Genomic DNA, 22417 nt, shown 5'->3' on the forward strand with positions numbered 1-22417 from the left:
AGAAGTGTTCAAGCCTGGTTCCCTCTGTCATCCCACGCCTAGCTGAACTCCATCAGGAACAGAGACCGTTCAGAGTAACAGCCCCCAGGAGCTGCCCAGGACTTCCACGTGGTGTAAAATCCCAACACTGAAGGAGCTTCTCTCATTTAGTCCAGCCACTAGATGGTGCAGCAGCTCTGCCTAGTCTTGCTACATGTACAAAGGCTTCTGGGAGAGGGCTCCAAGGAAGACCGGTCTCTGGGTGGTTTTGCTTTGGCAGAGAAACAGCTTTGCTGATGGGCCATGAGGCCTCTGGGTCTGTGGGCTAGGAGACGGTGGTGGTCTTAGCAGTAGGCATGGGGACTTAGTTACTCCAGGTGTGGCTCCCTGCCAGGCCCAGCCTGCCACACTCCTTGTTCTGTGGGTCAGGTAGGCTCACAGGGATGCAGCTCTCGCATTTGATATAAGAACAACAAAGCGGGTCCCATGGGCAGGGCTGGATGAACACAGCTGCCAGCACGGGTAGAGGGGTAGAGTTAACAGGACAGACTTGCAGTGCCCATGGCCCTGTGCCTTTACTGCTGCAGGGCAGGGCAGGGCAGGGCCTCAGCTCTGCCCACGTGAAACAAACAACTACAGCGCTTAGCCAGAGCCCTCAGGCAAGGGCTGCCCAGCCTGGATCAGTGTCATGGGGTCAGTATCCGCTGCTGCAGAGGAATTGTGCAGGACCAACCACGCATGGGCTATTGTGCCCTTGGCGGCTTTGTTCTAAGAAGGGTTTCTAGTGACCAGAGCAGTGTCCCTCCAAGCACAGGGGTAGCCCAGCATCCGCAGCAGGAAATAATTCTTGCCAGGAGTTAGTCCTGGTGAAGGCAAAGCAGCCTGTCATTGGTGCCGGTGTTAGTGGGGGAAGGTAACACAAGTGAGTCTAGCACATACTGTGAGTTGCTACCGTGTTAAAACTCCAGCTGCCTTGGCTTTGCTTGGCTGTTCCCTTCTGTGGGGGCAGAACCTGCTGCGGAAAGCCCAAGGCTGAGGCCTGATCTGGAGTTTTCCATCAGGTAGAGGCGATAGGAGGGGGGCTGTTCACGCTTGGCCATGCTGGTGTGGCCCTACTTGTGATGTAGCTATGCTCCTGTCCCTGCTCCAGCTAAGCACCCGTCTAGGCAGGCTGGTAGCCCTCGAAGGAGGTATCGCAACGTAAGCCAGAGCCTGCCTGCCTCCCTGGGCTCTTGCCCCACCGCTCTGCTCCCGACTCACTGCTCTGCCCCGGTGGCCGAGTGGAAATCAACACTCTGTGCAGAAAAGCTGAGCTCTAGAAGGGGCTAGCATTGCCCTTGGCCCCCATGGCTGCTGCCTATTCTCCCTGGCCCCCTCAGCTGCTCTTAGGGTCCCACTGGCAGTGGGGGGAGTTGGAGGAGCCCAGGCCCTGCCTGTTCTGTGGGGGTAAGGTGGCTCAGCTCCATAAAGGCCATTCAACAAGTGGCCCCCTCCCACCATGGGTCCCCTGCAGTGTTCCTCGGCTCTGTTCCTGTGGGGTCCATGCCGGTGAAGAGAAAAGGTTGATGAGCGCAAGATGGGGGAATGTGCTCCCCCAAACACCCAGCCGGGGGTGGCAGCGCTGCCCATCAGTTGGGAGGCATCGGGCTCTCCTGAGCGGCTGCTCAAGCGCCCAGCTTCCCAGGAACCCTGGAGTCCCCTCTCCATGGGCAGTGCTGCATCTCCCATATGCTCTCTCCCCCCTCCCCCGGCAGCTCTGTGCCCCCCTACTGCCCCGCCTGGCTCCAGCACCTGCCCCCCCCAGCTCTGTGCTCCCTACTGCCCCGCCTGGCTCCAGCACCTGCCCCCCCTAGCTCTGTGCCCCCTACTGCCCCGCCTGGCTCCAGCACCTGCCCCCCCCAGCTCTGTGCCCCCTACTGCCCCGCCTGGCTCCAGCACCTGCCCCCCCAGCTCTGTGCCCCCTACTGTCTCCCCCAGCTCCAGCGCCTACCCCCCAGCTATGTGCCCCCTACTGCCCCGCCTGGCTCCAGCACCTGCCCCCCCCCCCCAAGCTCTGCTATGCGCCCGCTCATTGCCTCTGGCTCCATTGAGACCTCCTATGTACCCCCCTTCCTGCCCCACCTGGCTCCAGAGCCTCTTCCCGCCCCCCGCTCTGTGCCCCCTACTGCCCCCGCCCCCAGCCCAGTGGCAGCTGCTCCCTGCGCCCCTCCCCCCCGCCCCCCCTCCGTGGGGCCCAGCCTGGCGCGAGGGGGGGGGCGCTGAGAAATGTGTCAGTCTGGAGAGCTGGAAGCAGCCCTGGTAGCTGCGTCCTGATTGGCCGGGAATCGGGGGAGCTCCTGTCACGGCGCCTCCCATTGGCTGTCGGGCTCCAGCGCCTCACGCGCTCCGGCTTCTCCTTTTGTTATTGTAGCGAACAAGTTGCGAAGCGGGGCCGGGCCGGGCGATGCGGCGAGACGGGGCGGCGGTGAGTCCTGCCCCCCCCCCCGGCCCCCCCGCCAGGGGCCTGCCCCCCCCGGCCCCCCCCGCCAGGGACCTGCTCCCCGGCCCCCCCCAGGGACCGGCCCCCCGCCAGTGCCTCTCGCTCCCCCGCCAGGGGCCTGCCCCCAGGCCCCCCCACTAGAGACCTGCCCCTCGCCCCTCCGGCCCCCCCCCGCCCCCGGACCTGCCCCCCGGTCCTCCCGGCCCCACCGCCAGGGACCTGCCCCCCAGCCCCGCCCCCCGGCCAGGGACCTGCCCCCCGTACTTCCTCCCGGTCCTCCCGGTCCCCTTCTCCGGCCAGGGACCTGCCCCTCGGCACCCCCCGGTCCCTCTCCCCGCCAGGGACCTACCCCCCCAGCTCCACCCCAGCCCCCTCCGGCCAGGACCTGCCACCCCGGCTCTGCCCTGGCTCCCCCCCCCGGCCCCTCCCCGGACCAGGGACCTGCCCCTCGGCCTCTATCCGGGCCCGGGACCTGCCTCCCCTGGTCCCCCAGCCAGGGACCTCTCCCCCCCCCCCCACCCTTCGGTGCTACCAACCAGGGACCTGCCCCTCCGCCCTTCCCTGGGTACGGACCTGCCTCTCCAGCCCCCAGGTCTCAGATCCGCACTCCTGGCCAGAGACCCCTGGATCTGCCCCCAGGCATGGACCCCTGGACATGGGATCTGCAACTCCCATGCAGGGACCCCCCCCAGATCTAGACCCTCCGGCCAGGAACCCCCCAGATCTGCCCCCCTGGACAGGAACCCCCAGATCTGCCCCCCCTGGACAGGAACCCCCCAGATCTGCCCCCCCTGGGCAGGGACACCCCGGATCTGTCCCCCCCGACAGGGATCCCCGGACCTGCCCCCCTGGACAGGAACCCCCCAGATCTGCCCCCCTGGACAGGGACACCCTGGATCTGCCCCCCCCGACAGGGATCCCCCGGACCTGCCCCTGGGCAGGGATGCCCTAGGAAGAGACCCCCCCCTCCCCCAGGCATGAACCCCCCTGATCTATGCCCCTGAGGCAGAGAACTCGATTGATCCTTCCAGGCTGTGCAGACTCCAAGCCTCGTGTGGTAGGACTCCTACCCCCACCCAGGGCTGCACAGACCCCGGACTTGCCTCGGGCAGGATTCCTGGACATGCCTGAGGCTGAGCAGGGCGCAGATCGAGCCCCACTTCAGCTAATGCCTCCCCCCAGCCCTAGAGATCTGCCCCCGTCCCCAGTCACTGGGCTGCTGCATCCCACGCCCAGAGCCAGCGAACCCCACACCACCCACCCGGCCCACAGACCACGCGACTCCCCCCAGCGTAATGCACTCCGCACCAAGCCCAACAGAACCTCAGCCCTCCACAACCAGCCCCAGCCCAGCCCTAGAGCCTGGACCCCCGCCCCGTACTCCTGCCGACCCTCGGTCCCCCTTCGCGGGGCACCTGGAGCCCTCCCTCTGATGGGTCCCGGGCAGCACTGCGCTCTCTGCCCTGGGTCTCCTCCTCCGGGGCGGGGGCAGCCCAAATCCCCTTCTGCTCCAGCCAGCCTCGCTCAGGGACCAGGCAGAGCCCTCCTGGGCCGGGGCACAGTAGCCAGAGCCCCATGTGGGGAGAGAGTCTGCGTCAGTTCCGGGGGGGCAGGAAGCTGAGCTGCGTCAGGAGCCGCTTGGCTCCCCGCCAGGCTGGGGGTCCCCTCCCCTCATCTCAAGGGAGCCACGGCACAGAGCCTGTCCCCCTTGGGTCACTGTTCAAAAGGGGGCGTGGTCTCCCCTCCCTGCCCCCCTTGCCACAGGATCTGCGCCCCCGTCCCTCCAGAGCGCAGGAGCCGGGAGGGAGCCAGGGGGTTGTATTGCCCTGCTGATGTCCTGGTGGAGCCACATTCCCTCTGCCAGGCCAATGGCAGTGGGGCTGGGGGGGGTCCAGTCCCGGCTGGGGGAGGGGAGACCTGCCCAGCTGAATGCTGGGTTCTGATTCTCCTCCAGGCCCGTCCAGTGGCAGCCACGCGGGCCCCCCCAGCATGGATCCGCCGGGGCCCTCCTGTGGCATTCCGATATTTGGGGCAGGGTAGGAAACCTGCCCCCTTCTCCCGACTCCGCCGCCTCTTGCAGGTCAGCTCTGGCCAGGGCTGGGTCCTTTGTGTGGAGTCGTCCGCCGCAGGCGGGGGCTCAGGCTCTCTGGGGCAGGGATCGGGCCCCCGTTCGCGCTGGCCCTGTCAGACACAAGGATGCTGGGTGAGGCAGGCCCCGGTTCTGATCCAGCCTGGCAGCTCCTGCTCTTAATTTCCAATCCCTTCCTTGGGAACCGCTTTGTTACAACTGCAAAGCATTGGGGGGGGGGGGGAAGAAGCAGGCATGGGCCTCGGTTTCCCCACATGCTAAACGGGGGGCTCGTCCCAGCGTGGCCCGGGGTCGTCGGATGAGGCTGGGGATCGATTTTCTCCCCATCTCCGGTGTCTGGTGGAAAGCTCCTGAGCCAGCGCTGGGGTGGTTTGAAAGGGCTCCCTGCTGGTAGCCCTGTGAAGTCCAGTGTGACCGGTTAACCACTTAAAGGGGGCCTGCAAGCGGAGGCTGCTCCGGCCAGGCTGGGCCACCAGCAAGTCAGTAACTGGCTCACCACTACCACCCCTGCTGCTGGCCACGAGATGGTTTTGAGCTAGAAAGGGACACAGGTGCCCTGAATGGTCCCGCGTGCGCAATTGACCCGTGGAACTCCTCGCCCCGTGGTGCTGGCGGGCCAGAGCGCTAGCCGCCTTCAGAAAGAGCGCGCGTGTTCCAGGGCTGGCAGGAGTGCTTGGAGCTCTGCCCGGGACCCACCAGCCCCCCATGGAGGGACTGGGCACGGAGCTGTGACTGGGAGTTGGGCACCAGTCTCTGCCGCGCGGGACCTAATGGTCAGGGCGCTGGAGCCGGCAGCGGGAGCCCGGGATTTCATCCCGCCGCCCCCCTTCCCCTGCCCCAGGCTCCGGGACTCTGCCAGGGGTGCGGCGGAGCCGAGGGTTACATCGCAAGTGGCTGGGGGGCGAGGTGGGGACAGAGCGGCTGGGTCTGGCCTGGCCTGGCAGGCCCCACATGGCTGCAGCCCTTTCTGCCACGTTTGGCCTTCCCCGGCTGATCTCTCCTGCCCGGAAGGGGATGGGTCCAGCCGGCGACGGGCTGGGGCCTGCTGGGACACGGAACCGCAGCCCGTCCCCCTCCCCAGTGTGTGGGGCCTTTGCCTGAGCGCCCTCGGACAGCAGGGACCCGCTGAGCCCGGAGCCGTGTTCCCAGCACGCGGCGTGGCCCAGGTGTCGTGCCAGGACTGGGCCGTAGCCGGGCGTCTCTTGCCAGCCCACGGCCGGAGCCACCTCTCCACATTCCCCACGAGATGGCTGAGCCCTGGCTGGAGGGGGGCAGAGGGTGCTTGGGCTGTGCTGAGAGGGGAAGGAGGGGCCTTGGCCCAGGGAGCGCAGGCGCCGGAGGGGTGGGGGGGGTGCTCTCCCCGGCAGTCAGTGCTGGCCCTGGCCCAAGTGTTTCTCCTCCCCTCCAGCCCCGGTGCCGCCTCTCTGCGAGCCGGTGCCCAGCGACGGTCCCCAGAGCTGGCTGCAGCTTGTGGCGGGTTGGTGGTCTCTGCGGCGCGGAGGCCCGTGGGGAGGGATGGGGCTCTAGAGATGGCTGGGCGCCAGACGGAGAAACCTCGCAAGCGTTTCCCCGAGCCAGGACCCGGCCCAGCCTGCTGCCAGGGCAGAGGGGGCCGCCCGTTGGTGGGGGCTCCTGTGCAGCTCCCCTCTGCGGTGTGCGGAGACGCCATCCAGGCATCGCTGCTCTCACAGCCCGGCCCGCCCCAGCGCCTCGCAGACCTGCCACGTGCTGGGGGGGAGCCCCTGCCTGGCCGCCTGCGATTCCGGGCGGCGCATCGGCCAGGGTTAGGGGATGGGGAAACCGAGGCACCGTGGGGGGATGTGCCTGGCCCCAGGCTGCGCGGCCCATCGGTGGCAGAGGCAGGGCTCGTTGCCTGCTTGTTCCCTTAGCCCACGCAGTGGCCTGGCTGTGGCCTGCGCCGTGCTATGGGCCCTAGAGGAGCCCCCGGTTCCAGCCGCCGGCAGTGCGCTCGCGGGGGGTTGGAGGCCGGGCCGGGGAGAGCTCGGACGCTTCCCCCCCGTCCGGGACACGTTGCGCCGAGTGAGGGTTAACGGTTTGTTATGTCTGCGGCGTGGCCAAGGATTTTCCCAGGGGCTGGAGCGGGGCCTGGGTGCGTCGCGCCCGCCCGTGACTCAGCTGCGGGGCGGCCGCGCGGCCTGGGAACAATAACAAAACTCCTTGTGCGGAGTGTCGGGGGCTGCCGGGCTGGGCCTGGAGCCACGGAGGCCGGGGGGGGAGGATGCCGAGGGGCCCCCAGACGCCTCCCCCCGCTCGGCGCAGCAGGGCCGTGTGCCTCGTGGCTCGGCTAGACTCAACAGGAAAGCCCTCGTCGCCGCAGCCCCTTGGCCGTTCCCGAGCTCAGCAGCCTCCGGGAGATCCCGCCGCCCTCCCGCCGGAGCCTGCTCCCCTGAGCCCGCGCCGGCTGCCCGAGGGGCCCCGCTGCACCCCGAGCCCTCCATGCAGGGGGGCGCGTCTGACAACCCCCAAGGAGCCTGCGGCTGGTGAGTGTTGGCTGAATCATCTCGCCCGGAGGCAGCTTGCTCTGGGGGCCGTTCAAACCATACGAGCGCCCCACCCCACTCCGGGCCTGGCAGCCAGGGCACCGGGGCCTCTCCCAGACTCACCTACAGGCTTCCTGGCGCTTGGGCACAGCCTCCCCCTTGGCCCGGAGCTGTCCCTGGCTCCTTGGACAGCACCCGGCACAGTCGAGCTCAGGGCCTGGCTGGCGGAGCCCAAGCCGCTGCCCCGGGGCCGGGGGGTCGGGGTCAGCTGGGATCCCAGCTCTTTCTGGCCGTGCTGGCGGGACCGGGGCCCTGGCGGCTTCCCTGGATCGGGGCAGAAGGAATCTCCCAGGCCGCGGGCAGACCCCTGCTTGCCCTCCTCTGTCGTCCAGCCCCGGGCGTGGGCTTGTGCAGCGGCCAGAAAGGGGGCGGACGTGGGGGGACCCCCCTTCCCAAGGCCTCAGACTGGTGCCCCCGTTGCTTCTAGGGGCCCGGCTCCTGACTGACACCGCGGAAGGGGCCGCGGTCACAGTACAGACGGGTGATTCCTGGCCCGGGAACATGGGGGGGCCCTTTTCCTCCAGGGGGCGGAGCTTTTCATCGAGGCTCTTCTCTCAGTGCCCATCGCCCCGGTATCTGGGCTCAGACGGAAAACCCAGGCCCCGCTCCGCTGTAGATCCCCACGGCTTGTCCCTCTCCAGATTCCATCTAACACCGCTGGATCCCCTGCCCCTCTGTGCTCTGACCGCGGGCTGTTCAGCGCGGCGGCTGCGCACCTCCCCAGAGCTGGCTGCATTACATGGGCTGTGGAAGCATTGGTAGAGACTCTTGGGGGGGGAGTGGTCTGGCTGGAATACAGAGCCCGAGACATGGGCAGGGGTCCTCCGGGTGGGATGTCCACTTGGATGTTTGTACCTGCGCCGGTCGTATCCTCCGTCCGCAGGGCGGTGGCGCTGTGCTGTCGGATTTGGGGAGTGAGGCGTTCGGACGTGTGCGTAGATCAGGGTCAGGTTGTGCCGGGGAGTGGGGGGTGGTTCCCCCAGCCGGCGAGCGTCCAGCCCATGGAGGTGAGGTGGGAGGGAGGTGAAGGGAGAGGCCCAGGGCCGTACGGGCAGGGTGTAGCAGAGCAGCCCCCGCCAGCGGTGCATTGTGATGGTGTGTTGCCGTCCCTGCACCGGGCTGGGGGCTCGGGGGCACAGCGAGCGGAGCCGTGCGGCAGCTTGGGGGGCCACATGGACGGTGTGGGTTAGGCCGGTCCACCTGACCCCCTGCGTGAGCTGGGCAGGGCCAGCACAGACCTCGCCTTCGCCCTGCCCCCCAGCAGCTCAGCTGGGGGCGTGTCTCCCCCACCCCCCCAGGCCTGCGGGTATCTCTGGGCCTGGCTTGGGGGCCCCATGGCGCGGTCCCTGGGAACATGGGAGTCCAGCTGGGTCGCCCCCCGGCCTGGGTGTCTCAGCCGGGGGTGGGGCTGGGGGGAGGTTTCTGGTTCAGTCCCCTGTCGCCCCTCGCCCCGGCAGAGCAAAGCCCCCACGGCCGCGGCGTTTCCTCAGACGCGCTCTGGCTGGGCCGGGCGGGGGGAGCCTGGCGCGAGGGGCGATGGAGCCTGTGGTCTGCGCGGTGCCGTGCGCCTGGCTCACACGCCCGCCCCGGGACGGGCTCGGGCCCGTGGTGAGCGAGGCCTCGGCGCGCGGCGGCTCCCCACAGGACTTGGCCCTGCCCGTGACCAGACCAGCTGCAGAGTCCCGGCCCCCTGCCCCCGAGCGGCACAGCCCTGGCTGCCGGGGAAGCGCCGCGGATCCCCCCATCCGCCCGCCCGGGGCCCCAGGGAGCTGCTGGAGAGGGGATGAGACACCCGCCCCCCTCCGGGCGCTGTGCCAGGAAACGAGGCTGGCGCTTCGTTAAGGGAGACGGGCTTGAAACGCACCAGGCTCTGCCCTGCCCGGCTCAGGCCCCTGGTGCCCCCGCCCACGGCTGCTGCCCAGCTCGGCACTCGGGGAGCCCTGCGGGGGGCAGGACAAGGGGGTGGCCTCCCGCCCCCTCAATGAGGCTAGAACCCAGGAGCCTGTGCTCCCAGTCTGCCCCGCCCCCACTTCTCTAACCACTGCACCCCACTCCCATCTCCCAGCTTGAGTCCTGGCTCCTCTCCACTCTGACACGCCTGGGCCAGGCCCCCGTGCCCGTCTGGCTGTGCGGCTCTGACCCGCCCGTGACCCCCAGTCTCCGGTTTCATGTGGCTAGCTCCCGCCTGGCGGCTCCGGCGGCTCCAGCGCGCTGGCGAGGAGGGGCCGTCTTCCCTAGCTCCTCATAGAGACCTCTCCCGGGCCCCAGCCGGCTCCGACCCAGGGCTGCTGCAGGTCTGTCCGCAGCTCCGGCTCCTCCTCTGCGGCGCTGCCGCGTCTGGCGCCGCACGGACCCCACGCTGGGATCGGGGCCCTGGGCCAGGCACTGGGGGAACCCGTCTCTGCCGGGAGGAGATTCGGGGGGGAGAACGGAAGCAGCATTGCTCCCCCAGCACAGCGGGGGAAACTGAGGCACTGAGCTGCAGCAATGGACCCCAAGTCAGGGGAGTGGCGGGGCCAGGGAGCTGCCTGCGCCCCTCCCCCGGGCTGGGAATCGGCTGGTCCCTGGCTCTGAGGGGAGGTCTCCCTGGGGATTGCGCCTCCCTCGCTCCAGCTGGGAGCCGGGCCGCAGGCTCTGAGCGGGGGGAGCTGGGCTGGAGCAGGCCAGGTGGCCCCCCCGAGCAGGCCCCCCAGCGAAGGCGGAGCCCTGGCTGGGGAGGGGCAGTTCCCGCCCGCGCTGGGTCTGTGCCTGGCTCAGACCCCAGCCAGGCCCGGCGCCGGGTGACGCTGCCCCGCTCTCGCAGGCGAGCGGCGCCATGGCCCTGAGCCCGCCCAGCAGCAGCGACGCCTGCCTGAGCATCGTGCACAGCCTGCTGTGCCACCGGCAGGGCGGCGAGAGCGAGGCCTTCGCCAAGCGCGCCATCGAGAGCCTGGTGAAGAAGCTCAAGGAGAAGAAGGACGAGCTGGACTCGCTCATCACGGCCATCACCACCAGCGGCGCCCACCCCAGCAAGTGCGTCACCATCCAGCGCACCTTGGACGGGCGGCTGCAGGTAACCGCCCGCTCTAACCACTAGCCCTGCTTCCCCCGGGGCCTGGCCCCCCCGCTCTAACCACTAGCCCTGCTTCCCCCGGGGCCTGGCCCCCCCGCTCTAACCACTAGCCCTGCTTCCCCCTGGGGCCTGGCCCCCCCGCTCTAACCGCTAGCCCTGCTTCCCCCTGGGGCCTGGCCCCCCCCGCTCTAACCACTAGCCCTGCTTCCCCCGGGGCCTGGCCCCCCCGCTCTAACCGCTAGCCCTGCTTCCCCCGGGGCCTGGCCCCCCCCGCTCTAACCACTAGCCCTGCTTCCCCCGGGGCCTGGCCCCCCCGCTCTAACCGCTAGCCCTGCTTCCCCCTGGGGCCTGGCCCCCCCGCTCTAACCGCTAGCCCTGCTTCCCCCGGGGCCTGGCCCCCCCGCTCTAACCACTAGCCCTGCTTCCCCCGGGGCCTGGCCCCCCGCTCTAACCGCTAGCCCTGCTTCCCCCGGGGCCTGGCCCCCCCGCTCTAACCGCTAGCCCTGCTTCCCCCGGGGCCTGGCCCCCCCGCTCTAACCGCTAGCCCTGCTTCCCCCGGGGCCTGGCCCCCCCGCTCTAACCGCTAGCCCTGCTTCCCCCGGGGCCTGGCCCCCCCGCTCTAACCACTAGCCCTGCTTCCCCCGGGGCCTGGCCCCCCCGCTCTAACCGCTAGCCCTGCTTCCCCCTGGGGCCTGGCCCCCCCGCTCTAACCACTAGCCCTGCTTCCCCTGGGGCCTGGCCCCACCGCTCTAACCACTAGCCCTGCTTCCCCCTGGGGCCTGGCCCCCCCGCTCTAACCACTAGCCCTGCTTCCCCCGGGGCCTGGCCCCCCCGCTCTAACCGCTAGCCCTGCTTCCCCCGGGGCCTGGCCCCCCCGCTCTAACCGCTAGCCCTGCTTCCCCCTGGGGCCTGCCCCCCACTCTAACCACTAGCCCTGCTTCCCCCGGGGCCTGGCCCCCCCGCTCTAACCGCTAGCCCTGCTTCCCCCGGGGCCTGGCCCCCCCGCTCTAACCGCTAGCCCTGCTTCCCCCGGGGCCTGGCCCCCCCGCTCTAACCGCTAGCCCTGCTTCCCCCGGGGCCTGGCCCCCCCGCTCTAACCACTAGCCCTGCTTCCCCCTGGGGCCTGGCCCCCCCGCTCTAACCGCTAGCCCTGCTTCCCCCGGGGCCTGGCCCCCCCGCTCTAACCGCTAGCCCTGCTTCCCCCTGGGGCCTGGCCCCCCCGCTCTAACCGCTAGCCCTGCTTCCCCCTGGGGCCTGGCCCCCCCGCTCTAACCGCTAGCCCTGCTTCCCTCCGGGGCCTGGCCCCCCCGCTCTAACCACTAGCCCTGCTTCCCCCCGGGGCCTGGCCCCCCCGCTCTAACCGCTAGCCCTGCTTCCCCTGGGGCCTGGCCCCCCCGCTCTAACCGCTAGCCCTGCTTCCCCCTGGGGCCTGGCCCCCCCGCTCTAACCGCTAGCCCTGCTTCCCCCTGGGGCCTGGCCCCCCCGCTCTAACCACTAGCCCCCGCTCCATGCCCAGGGTCCAGGCACCCAGCCCACCTGCTCTAACCACCCGACCCTGCTCCCTACCCAGCGCCAGGGAGAGAACCCAGGGGTCCTGGTTTCCTCCCTCCACACACACTAACTACTAGACAGCACTTCCCATCTGCAGCCAGTGCCGGCCTGTGTCTGGGCGCAGGGGGCAGGGCGGGCATGGGGGGGGGGAGGAAAGGGGCAGAGATTGGGCCCTGCAGGAGTGGTGACAGGTTTGGTGGAGAGGGTCCCTTCGGGGGAGAGTTTGGGGCGGATGGCAGTGGGGGAGGGGAGCTCTGTGGCGGGGGGGGGAGGAAACCTGGTTGGGGGGGGGAGGGGAGCTCTGTGGCGGGGGGGGGAGGAGACCTGGTTGGGGGGTAGGGGATGTGGCGAGGGGGACCTGGTGGCGGGGGAGGGGAGCTCTGTGGTGGGGGAGCGGGGATGTGGCAGGGGGAGGGGACCTGATTGGGGGGAGGGGAGCTCTGTGGTGGGGGAGCGGGGATGTGGCGGGGGGGGACCTGGTGGCGGGGGAGGGGAGCTCTGTGGTGGGGGAGCGGGGATGTGGCGGGGGGGGACCTGGTGGCGGGGGAGGGGAGCTCTGTGGTGGGGGAGCGGGGATGTGGCGGGGGGAGGGGACCTGATTGGGGGGAGGGGAGCTCTGTGGTGGGGGAGCGGGGATGTGGCGGAGGGGGACCTGGTGGCGGGGGAGGGGAGCTCTGTGGTGGGGGAGCGGGGATGTGGCGGGGGGAGGACCTGGTTCGGGGGGAGGGGAGCTCTGTGATGGGGGAGCGGGGATGTGGCGGGGGGAGGGGACCTGATTGGAGGGGAGGGGAGCTCTGTGGTGGGGGAGCGGGGATGTGGCAGGGGGAGGGGACCTGATTGGGGGGAGGGGAGCTCTGTGGTGGGGGAGCGGGGATGTGGCAGGGGGAGGGGACCTGATTGGGGGGAGGGGAGCTCTGTGATGGGGGAGCGGGGATGTGGCGGGGGGAGGGGACCTGATTGGGGGGAGGGGAGCTCTGTGGTGGGGGAGCGGGGATGTGGTGGGGGGGGGACCTGGTGGCGGGGGAGGGGAGCTCTGTGGTGGGGGAGCGGGGATGTGGCGGGGGGAGGACCTGGTTCGGGGGGAGGGGAGCTCTGTGATGGGGGAGCGGGGATGTGGCGGGGGGAGGGGACCTGATTGGGGGGAGGGGAGCTCTGTGGTGGGGGAGCGGGGATGTGGTGGGGGGAGGGGACCTGATTGGGGGGGGAGGGGAGCTCTGTGGTGGGGGAGCGGGGATGTGGCGGGGGGAGGGGACCTGATTGGGGGGAGGGGAGCTCTGTGGTGAGGGAGCGGGGATGTGGCGGGGGGAGGGGACCTGATTGGGGGGAGGGGAGCTCTGTGATGGGGGAGCGGGGATGTGGCGGGGGGAGGGGACCTGATGGGGGGGAGGGGAGCTCTGTGGTGGGGGAGCGGGGATGTGGTGGGGGGGGACCTGGTGGCGGGGGAGGGGAGCTCTGTGGTGGGGGAGCGGGGATGTGGCGGGGGGAGGACCTGGTTCGGGGGGGAGGGGAGCTCTGTGATGGGGGAGTGGGGATGTGGCGGGGGGAGGGGACCTGATTGGGGGGAGGGGAGCTCTGTGGTGGGGGAGTGGGGACGTGGCAGGGGGAGGGGACCTGATTGGGGGGAGGGGAGCTCAGCGGCGAGGGAGCGGGGATGTGGCGGGGGGAGGGGACCTGATGGGGGGGAGGGGAGCTCAGCGGCGGGGGAGCGGGGACGTGGCGGGGGGAGGGGACCTGATGGGGGGGAGGGGAGCTCAGCGGCGGGGGAGCGGGGATGTGGCGGGGGGAGGGGACCTGATGGGGGGGAGGGGAGCTCAGCGGCGGGGGAGCGGGGACGTGGCGGGGGGAGGGGACCTGATGGGGGGGAGGGGAGCTCAGCGGCAGGGGAGCGGGGATGTGGCAGGGGGAGGGGACCTGATTGGGGGGGAGGGGAGCTCAGCGGCGGGGGAGCGGGGATGTGGCAGGGGGAGGGGACCTGATTGGGGGGAGGGGAGCTCAGCGGCGGGGGAGCGGGGATGTGGCGGGGGGAGGGGACCTGATGGGGGGGAGGGGAGCTCAGCGGCGGGGGAGCGGGGACGTGGCGGGGGGAGGGGACCTGATGGGGGGGAGGGGAGCTCAGCGGCGGGGGAGCGGGGATGTGGCGGGGGGAGGGGACCTGATGGGGGGGAGGGGAGCTCAGCGGCGGGGGAGCGGGGACGTGGCGGGGGAGGGGACCTGATGGGGGGGAGGGGAGCTCAGCGGCGGGGGAGCGGGGACGTGGCGGGGGGAGGGGACCTGATGGGGGGGAGGGGAGCTCAGCGGCGGGGGAGCGGGGACGTGGCGGGGGGAGGGGACCTGATGGGGGGGAGGGGAGCTCAGCGGCGGGGGAGCGGGGATGTGGCGGGGGGAGGGGACCTGGTTGGGGGGGAGGGGAGCTCAGCGGCGGGGGAGCGGGGACGTGGCGGGGGGGAGGGGACCTGATGGGGGGAGGGGAGCTCTGTGGTGGGGGAGTGGGGACGTGGCGGGGGGAGGGGACCTGGTTGGGGGGGAGGGGAGCTCAGCGGCGGGGGAGCGGGGACGTGGCAGGGGGAGGGGACCTGATTGGGGGGGAGGGGAGCTCAGCGGCGGGGGAGCGGGGATGTGGCGGGGGGAGGACCTGGTTCGGGGGGAGGGGAGCTCTGTGATGGGGGAGCGGGGATGTGGCGGGGGGAGGGGACCTGATTGGAGGGGAGGGGAGCTCTGTGGTGGGGGAGCGGGGATGTGGCAGGGGGAGGGGACCTGATTGGGGGGAGGGGAGCTCTGTGGTGGGGGAGCGGGGATGTGGCAGGGGGAGGGGACCTGATTGGGGGGGAGGGGAGCTCTGTGATGGGGGAGCGGGGATGTGGCGGGGGGAGGGGACCTGATTGGGGGGAGGGGAGCTCTGTGGTGGGGGAGCGGGGATGTGGTGGGGGGGGACCTGGTGGCGGGGGAGGGGAGCTCTGTGGTGGGGGAGCGGGGATGTGGCGGGGGGAGGACCTGGTTCGGGGGGAGGGGAGCTCTGTGATGGGGGAGCGGGGATGTGGCGGGGGGAGGGGACCTGATTGGGGGGAGGGGAGCTCTGTGGTGGGGGAGCGGGGATGTGGTGGGGGGAGGGGACCTGATTGGGGGGAGGGGAGCTCTGTGGTGGGGGAGCGGGGATGTGGCGGGGGGAGGGGACCTGATTGGGGGGAGGGGAGCTCTGTGGTGAGGGAGCGGGGATGTGGCGGGGGGAGGGGACCTGATTGGGGGGGAGGGGAGCTCTGTGATGGGGGAGCGGGGATGTGGCGGGGGGAGGGGACCTGATTGGGGGGAGGGGAGCTCTGTGGTGGGGGAGCGGGGATGTGGTGGGGGGGGACCTGGTGGCGGGGGAGGGGAGCTCTGTGGTGGGGGAGCGGGGATGTGGCGGGGGGAGGACCTGGTTCGGGGGGAGGGGAGCTCTGTGATGGGGGAGTGGGGATGTGGCGGGGGGAGGGGACCTGATTGGGGGGAGGGGAGCTCTGTGGTGGGGGAGTGGGGACGTGGCAGGGGGAGGGGACCTGATTGGGGGGAGGGGAGCTCAGCGGCGAGGGAGCGGGGATGTGGCGGGGGGAGGGGACCTGATGGGGGGGAGGGGAGCTCAGCGGCGGGGGAGCGGGGACGTGGCGGGGGGAGGGGACCTGATGGGGGGGAGGGGAGCTCAGCGGCGGGGGAGCGGGGATGTGGCGGGGGGAGGGGACCTGATGGGGGGGAGGGGAGCTCAGCGGCGGGGGAGCGGGGACGTGGCGGGGGGAGGGGACCTGATGGGGGGGAGGGGAGCTCAGCGGCAGGGGAGCGGGGATGTGGCAGGGGGAGGGGACCTGATTGGGGGGGAGGGGAGCTCAGCGGCGGGGGAGCGGGGATGTGGCAGGGGGAGGGGACCTGATTGGGGGGAGGGGAGCTCAGCGGCGGGGGAGCGGGGATGTGGCGGGGGGAGGGGACCTGATGGGGGGGAGGGGAGCTCAGCGGCGGGGGAGCGGGGACGTGGCGGGGGGAGGGGACCTGATGGGGGGGAGGGGAGCTCAGCGGCGGGGGAGCGGGGATGTGGCGGGGGGAGGGGACCTGATGGGGGGGAGGGGAGCTCAGCGGCGGGGGAGCGGGGACGTGGCGGGGGAGGGGACCTGATGGGGGGGAGGGGAGCTCAGCGGCGGGGGAGCGGGGACGTGGCGGGGGGGAGGGGACCTGATGGGGGGGAGGGGAGCTCAGCGGCGGGGGAGCGGGGATGTGGCGGGGGGAGGGGACCTGGTTGGGGGGGAGGGGAGCTCAGCGGCGGGGGAGCGGGGACGTGGCGGGGGGGAGGGGACCTGATGGGGGGAGGGGAGCTCTGTGGTGGGGGAGTGGGGACGTGGCGGGGGGAGGGGACCTGATTGGGGGGGAGGGGAGCTCAGCGGCGGGGGAGCGGGGATGTGGCGGGGGGAGGGGACCTGATGGGGGGGAGGTGAGCTCAGCGGCGGGGGAGCGGGGACGTGGCGGGGGGAGGGGACCTGATGGGGGGGAGGGGAGCTCAGCGGCGGGGGAGCGGGGACGTGGCGGGGGGAGGGGACCTGATGGGGGGGGGGGAGCTCAGTGGCGGGGGAGCGGGGACGTGGCGGGGGAGGGGACCTGATGGGGGGGAGGGGAGCTCAGCGGCGGGGGAGCGGGGACGTGGCGGGGGGGAGGGGACCTGATGGGGGGGAGGGGAGCTCAGCGGCGGGGGAGCGGGGATGTGGCGGGGGGAGGGGACCTGGTTGGGGGGGAGGGGAGCTCAGCGGCGGGGGAGCGGGGACGTGGCGGGGGGGACCTGGTTGGGGGGGAGGGGAGCTCAGCGGCGGGGGAGCGGGGACGTGGCGGGGGGGACCTGGTTGGGGGGACGGGAGCTCAGCGGCAGAGATGGGGCCCTGTGGGGGGGGCGGCGCCACGGCCACGTGGGACTGGCTGGGTTTTGTGGCCTCACAAGGGGATACACAAAGGTCAGCGCGGGGGGCAGCCTGGGGGTGTCCGATAACGTCTGGAGAAGGGGGGCTGCCCACGTGGGGCTGTGCTGGGGCAGGAGACCCGCCCCTCAGGTGGGGCAGGCGGGGGCCCGTCTCCTCCCTGGTGCCTGCCCCCACCGGGGCCCCGGGCTCCCCGCGCGTCCCGGCCCCAGGGGACCCCCGGCTGCCCCTCCCCTCTCGCCCAGGTGGCCGGCCGCAAGGGCTTCCCCCACGTGATCTACGCCCGGCTCTGGCGCTGGCCCGACCTGCACAAGAACGAGCTGAAGCACGTCAAGTTCTGCCAGTTCGCCTTCGACCTCAAGTACGACAGCGTCTGCGTCAACCCCTACCACTACGAGCGCGTGGCGGCGCCGGGCCTGGGTGAGCCGCGGGGGCGCCGGCCGGGGGACTCGGCGGGGCCTGGCTGGGCCGGGGGGCTCGGCGGGGCCTGGCTGGGCCGGGGGGCTCGGCGGGGCCTGGCTGGGCCGCGGGGGGCGCCGGCCGGGGGGCTCGGCGGGGCCTGGCTGAGCCGTGGGGGCGCCGGCCGGGGGGCTCGGCGGGGCCTGGCTGAGCCGCGGGGGGCGCTGGCTGGACAGGCCAGTCTGGCTGAGGGGGGCATGCAGGGGCTCGTGGCGGCTGGAGGTCTCAGTACCTGGTATTGGGGGGCACAGCTGCCAGGCCCTGTGGGGAGTGGGGGGGTCTGGCAGACAGGAGCCCCACGGCGCTGCCAGGGTGCCTGGCTCCCCGCCCCTCACTCCTGACGCCTGACTAATGCCTCCCTTCTCTACTGCAGGTCTGAGCATCCAGAACACAGGTAAGGGGTCCGTGTGGGGCTGGGCTGAGACCACCGCTGCCTGGGGGGGCTGGGAAGGCCTTGCAACACCTCCCCCCACACCACTCTGGCTGCCCCTTGCCTGGAAGCCCTGGGGCACGGGGCGGGGGGAGCAGAGCCCTTGGGGCTGGGGTCCCTGTGACGGGGGGAGCAGATCCCGTGGGGGTGGGGCAGGGTCCCTGTGATGGGGGCCGAGCTCGTGGAGAGGCCTGGGGGGGCCCACAATGGCTGCCCCCCAGCCCTGTGCCGTGACCCGTGGCCCCCCCACAGCGCCCCCTGCCCGCCTCGTGAAGGAGGAGTTTGTCCATGACTGTGTCCAGATGGAGGTGCCCTCGGGGCTGGGCTCCCCTGCCGGAGATCACGGCCCGGGGACCAAGCTCCCCGCCCGGGGGGGGCCCTCCGCCGAGTCCTTCCGCCAGCCGCTGCCCCCCCTCCAGCTGCCCGAGCCCCCCCGGGTCCCTGTGAACATCTACCCCTCCCTACCCATCTCGCCCCCAGGTGAGTCCACCGCCAGGCAGGGGGGACAGACCCCCGCGGGAGCCCCTCAGCTGGGAGGGTGGGGCCTGTGGGGGGGCTGTAGGGGGTGAGATCAGGGGTGGAGGCTGTAGGGGGTGGAAGTTGGGAGGTGGGGGCTGTGACGGGGGTGGGAGCTGGGGGGGGTGGAAGTAGGGAGGTGGGGGGCTGTGACGGGGGTGGGGGCTGTGGGATGGGGGTGGGAGCTGTGGGGGGTGGAAGTTGGAGGGTGGGGGGCTGTGACGGGGGTGGGAGCTGTGGGGGGTGGAAGTTGGGAGGTGGGGGGCTGTGACGGGGGTGGGGGCTGTGGGGGGTGGAAGTTGGGAGGTGGGGGGCTGTGATGGGGGTGGGGGCTGTGGGGGGTGGAAGTTGGAGGGTGAGGGGCTGTGACGGGGGGTGGGAGCTGTGGGGGGTGGAAGTTGGGGGGTGGGGGGCCAGTTCGGTCTCTCTGGACAGGCCAGAGCCCCGAGGGGTCCCAAGCCCCCCCATTAGGAGCCCAGCTCCCAGGAGCGCCGGGGCGGGTCCCCGTGCCCAGACTCTGGAAATGAGAGGGGGGCACCGGGGCAGGTGGGGGGGCGGCTGTTGATCATCTTTCTCCCCCCAGTGGTTCCCGGGGGCCCCCTGCTCTCCATGCCGCACGGCGAGGGTCTGCTGCAGATTGCGTCCCCGCCCCCCGCCCCAGCCACCCCTCAGCAGAACGGCTTCCCTGTGCCCCCCAAGCAGCCCTACCACAGTGAGTACGGGCCCCGCCGGGACGGGGGCAGTGCTGGGGTCCCCCCCATGGCAGGCAGGGGGAGCGTGGCCCAGATTCCCCCGCGCAAGCGGGTGCAGCATGTCGGGGGGCTCCGAGCTGGGGCAGGGCCTTGGGCTTTCCGGGATGGGGCGGGCTCCTCACTCTCGCCCCCTTTTCAGGCACGGCAGCCAGCTGGACAGGCAGCAGCACAACGGGCTACACCCCCAGCCTGGGGGGCCAGCAGCCCACCCCCCCGCCGCCGCCTCCACAGCAGAACGGACGGAGCCACCCGCAGCCCCCACTGCATCACCCCAACCACTACTGTACGTCGGGGGGCAGAGCAGGGGGTGGGGTGAGCCGATCGCCCCCTACTTCCATAGCCCCCCCCCCTCCTCCCGTTGTCCTGGTCTGGGGAAATGCAGCCACTTCTGGGGGGCACGGCAGTGGCTGGAGGCTGGAGTAAGGGGAGGGGGAGGCCCTGCTCCCGTGGTACCTGCTGGAGAGACACCATGTCCCTGCAGAGCAGAGGGGCTGGGCCGTCGCCGGCGGCGCCCTCCTACCCTTTTCTATCCTGGGGCGGCCTGAACTTTCTTACGTGCACCAGCGCCGTCGGTGCACAGCCCCAGTGCAAACAGGACACGGTGCGTGTGCACGTGCCACGAGCTCCTCTGCCAACAGTGACATGAAATCCTGCAACTGTGCCAGCACCAGCGCCCCCAGCGGCCTAACGGAGCAACCTGCCCCCGGCCTCCCGCTCGCTGCACGGATCCAGCACCCATCGCCCCCACCCAGGCAGCCAGCCCCGTTCCCTTCCCCCGCCCGGCCCGGGCTGGGTCTCTGCCTCTCCGGCCCGTTAGTTACTCCCTCCTCCCGGCCACTCTCCCCTGCCTGTCTGGGCTGATAGGCTTCCCTGTCAGGCAGGTTCAGCTGCTGTTTACTGAGGCCCCGGCCCTGCCGATCAGCTGATCTCCTGCCTGCGTGGGGAGCTTCGGAGCTCTGCGCGGGGGAAGGTGCCATGGGTCGGGGGGGAGTGCAGGGTGATGGGGCTGTAGCGGTGTCGGGGAGGCCTGGGGGAGCCGCGCAGCCGAGGGGGAACTCTGCTCACCGGCCTTTTCCCTGTGCTCTGATCCCTCCTGCCCCCCCATGCTGGGCCTGAGACCCGGGGCTCCGTGGGCATCTCAGGGCCAAGGCTGCCCCCATCACCCCTGCCAAGCCAGGCCCCTCCTGTTTGCAGCTGCCTGACCCAGCCTGTCTGTCCCCCCAGGGCCCTCACACCACAACGCGGCTCCCTACCAGCAGCCAGTCTCCAGCCACCCCGGTAAGTGACACAGCCACGGATTCCCCCCCACCCACGTGGCCTCCTGCCTGTTTGACCCTTGACCTTTGCCCCCGCAGGCCCGGAGTTCTGGTGCTCCATCGCCTACTTCGAGATGGACGTGCAGGTCGGGGAGATCTTCAAGGTGCCGTCCAGCTGCCCCGTGGTGACGGTGGACGGCTACGTGGACCCCTCGGGGGGCGACCGCTTCTGCCTGGGGCAGCTCTCCAACGTGCACCGCACGGACGCCAGTGAGCGAGCCAGGTGAGGGGGGTGCAGGGCAGGGGGGCAGTGGCCAGGCGGGCGCCCCTGGTGCCAGGCTGAGCCGGGTTCCTGTGCCGTAGGCTGCACATCGGCAAGGGGGTGCAGCTGGAGTGCCGGGGCGAGGGCGACGTGTGGATGCGCTGTCTGAGCGACCACGCTGTGTTCGTGCAGAGCTACTACCTGGACCGGGAGGCCGGGCGCGCCCCGGGGGACGCTGTGCACAAGATCTACCCCGGCGCCTACATCAAGGTAGGGGCCGGGCGCTGGGCGGATTCGCTGTCCCGCTGCTGGGTGCGGACGGACTCCGGGGCTCCCCGGGGCTCTGCTGTGGTCCGCGTCGCCCCCTGCGTGGCCCTGGAGCCCGAGTGGGCCGTGTCCCCCCCGCCCGGGTGCTGAAGCTCTTGCCCCCCCAGGTGTTCGACCTGCGGCAGTGCCACCGCCAGATGCAGCAGCAGGCGGCCACAGCGCAAGCAGCAGCGGCAGCACAGGCAGCAGCGGTAGCTGGGAACATCCCGGGGCCCGGCTCCGTGGGAGGCATCGCGCCGGCTGTCAGTAAGTGACGGGAGGAGCCAGGGGGCGGAGCAGTGGGCCACGGGCGTGGGAGATGCCACTTGGAATAAGGGTGCAGCCGGCATCCTGGTGGTGCCAGAGGGGAGAAGTGAGAGCAAGGACACCTGTGGGCGGGCAGTGGGGGTCTAGTGGTTAGAGCAGTGGGGGCTGGGAGCCAGATGCCTGGGTTCCTTTCCCATCTCTGGGTCGGCAGTCGGGTCTAGTGGTTAGAGCAGTGGGGGCTGGGAGCCAGATGCCTGGGTTCCTTTCCCATCTCTGGGTGGGCAGTGGGGTCTAGTGGTTAGAGCAGTGGGGGCTGGGAGCCAGATGCCTGGGTTCCTTTCCCATCTCTGGGTGGGCAGTCGGGTCTAGTGGTTAGAGCAGTGGGGGCTTGGAGCCAGATGCCTGGGTTCTGTCCCCAGCTGTGAGGGCAGTGGGGTCTAGTGGTTAGAGCAGCGGGCGCTTGGAGCCAGGTTTTGTCCCCAGCCCTGGGAGGCGCGTGAGGTCTGCTGGGTCGGGGCTGGGGCCAGTACCCCTGGTATGTGCCAGCCTTGGCGGAGGGGCCCAGGTCCCCACGGTCCAGCCCTGCCTGTCTCTCCCTGCCCACCCCAGGCCTCTCTGCTGCGGCCGGGATCGGCGTGGACGACCTGCGGCGTCTCTGCATCCTGCGCTTGAGCTTCGTGAAGGGCTGGGGGCCGGACTACCCCCGCCAGAGCATCAAGCACACCCCCTGCTGGATCGAGGTGCACCTGCACCGCGCCCTGCAGCTGCTGGACGAGGTGCTGCACACCATGCCCATGGCCGACCCGGGGCCCGTCAACTAGCCTGGCCGGCGCTGGCCGTGGGGCCCGATCCCACCCTGTGAGGAGCCAGGACTCCCCGGATCCCGCCCCTCCCGGCTGCCAGCCCCGGCGGGAGGGAGGCTCTGGGTGCTGCCGAGACTGAATCGAACAAGGGATCCGCGAGTCCCTCTGGGCTCTGCCGGGGCCGGCTCTGGGGCTGTGAGCACGGCCCCCTGTGCCCAGGGGCCGGGACCGTCTAGCCGGCCGGTTCTCTTCCATCTGACGATGTATCCGCCCTGCCCTGGAGCCAAAGCGAGCCGCAGCTGCCCTCTGCCCCGCCCCCGGGACTGCCCCTCCCAGCGCTCAGCCCATGAACCCCCCGGCCCCACTCGCCTGGGGGTTAATTCAAAGGGTAATAAAAAGCCAAATAACGAAAAGTACCAAAAATCCCCGCGGGGCCGGGCCGCAGGGAGCCTGGGGCCAGCGGGGGGGCAGCTGCCCCCAGGGAGCGGCAGGGCCCGGAGCCGGGTCAGGCCCGTCACGCGGCTTTTTACGTTTCTATTTAAACGATCTGGGACCTTTTCCCGCGTGTCTCCTGTCGCCTCCTTCCCGCGGGGCCGGGCGGGGAGATTCGCCGGGTCGCTCCCTGCGGCAGAGGGGCGGCCCCCCCCCCCGAGCCCCCGCCTGCCCCCCCCGGGCCGGGAGCTGAGTTCTCCCCGGGCCCCCGCTCAGCCTGCAGCGTGGCCGGGGGGGCGGG

At 71.3% G+C, this 22417-nt stretch overlaps 1 protein-coding gene across 4 annotated transcripts; it reads left to right on the forward strand.

Annotated features, from left to right (window-relative positions):
* Positions 1-2296: 2296 nt before the first annotated feature.
* LOC142819666 (SMAD family member 4-like) lies at positions 2297-22299 on the forward strand. Of its 4 annotated transcripts, none has more exons than XM_075908171.2 (12): positions 2297-2443; positions 9912-10160; positions 16879-17053; positions 17466-17486; positions 17775-18002; positions 18622-18750; positions 18930-19073; positions 20015-20068; positions 20146-20329; positions 20410-20578; positions 20743-20881; positions 21491-22298. In XM_075908171.2, exons 1-12 carry the CDS (start codon positions 2423-2425, stop codon positions 21700-21702), a joined length of 1725 nt encoding a protein of 574 aa, XP_075764286.2. In that variant the 5' UTR covers positions 2297-2422; the 3' UTR covers positions 21703-22298. The 4 variants fall into 4 exon arrangements, with proteins under 4 accessions (XP_075764286.2, XP_089628963.1, XP_075764287.2 ...); XM_089772837.1 differs by lacking the exon at positions 2297-2443 and adding an exon at positions 4515-4538 and having other exon boundaries at positions 21491-22299; XM_075908172.2 differs by lacking the exon at positions 2297-2443 and adding an exon at positions 6914-7048 and having other exon boundaries at positions 21491-22299.
* Positions 22300-22417: the final 118 nt, after the last annotated feature.

The sequence above is a fragment of the Pelodiscus sinensis genome, chromosome 22 (assembly GCF_052426305.1).
Source record: "Pelodiscus sinensis isolate ZL-2025 chromosome 22, ASM5242630v1, whole genome shotgun sequence".
NCBI classification, from domain to species: Eukaryota; Metazoa; Chordata; order Testudines; family Trionychidae; genus Pelodiscus; species Pelodiscus sinensis.

What these genes read in the sequence shown, in the direction of transcription:
- LOC142819666 (XM_075908170.2), top strand. Translation starts at nt 9,277, where the DNA reads ATGTGGCTAGCTCCCGCCTGGCGGCTCCGGCGGCTCCAGCGCGCTGGC. An exon ending in GCATCACCCCAACCACTACT is followed by an intron (nt 19,074 to 20,014) that starts GTACGTCGGGGG and finishes CTGTCCCCCCAG; the next exon opens with GGCCCTCACACCACAACGCG. An exon ending in GACGCCAGTGAGCGAGCCAG is followed by an intron (nt 20,330 to 20,409) that starts GTGAGGGGGGTG and finishes CCTGTGCCGTAG; the next exon opens with GCTGCACATCGGCAAGGGGG.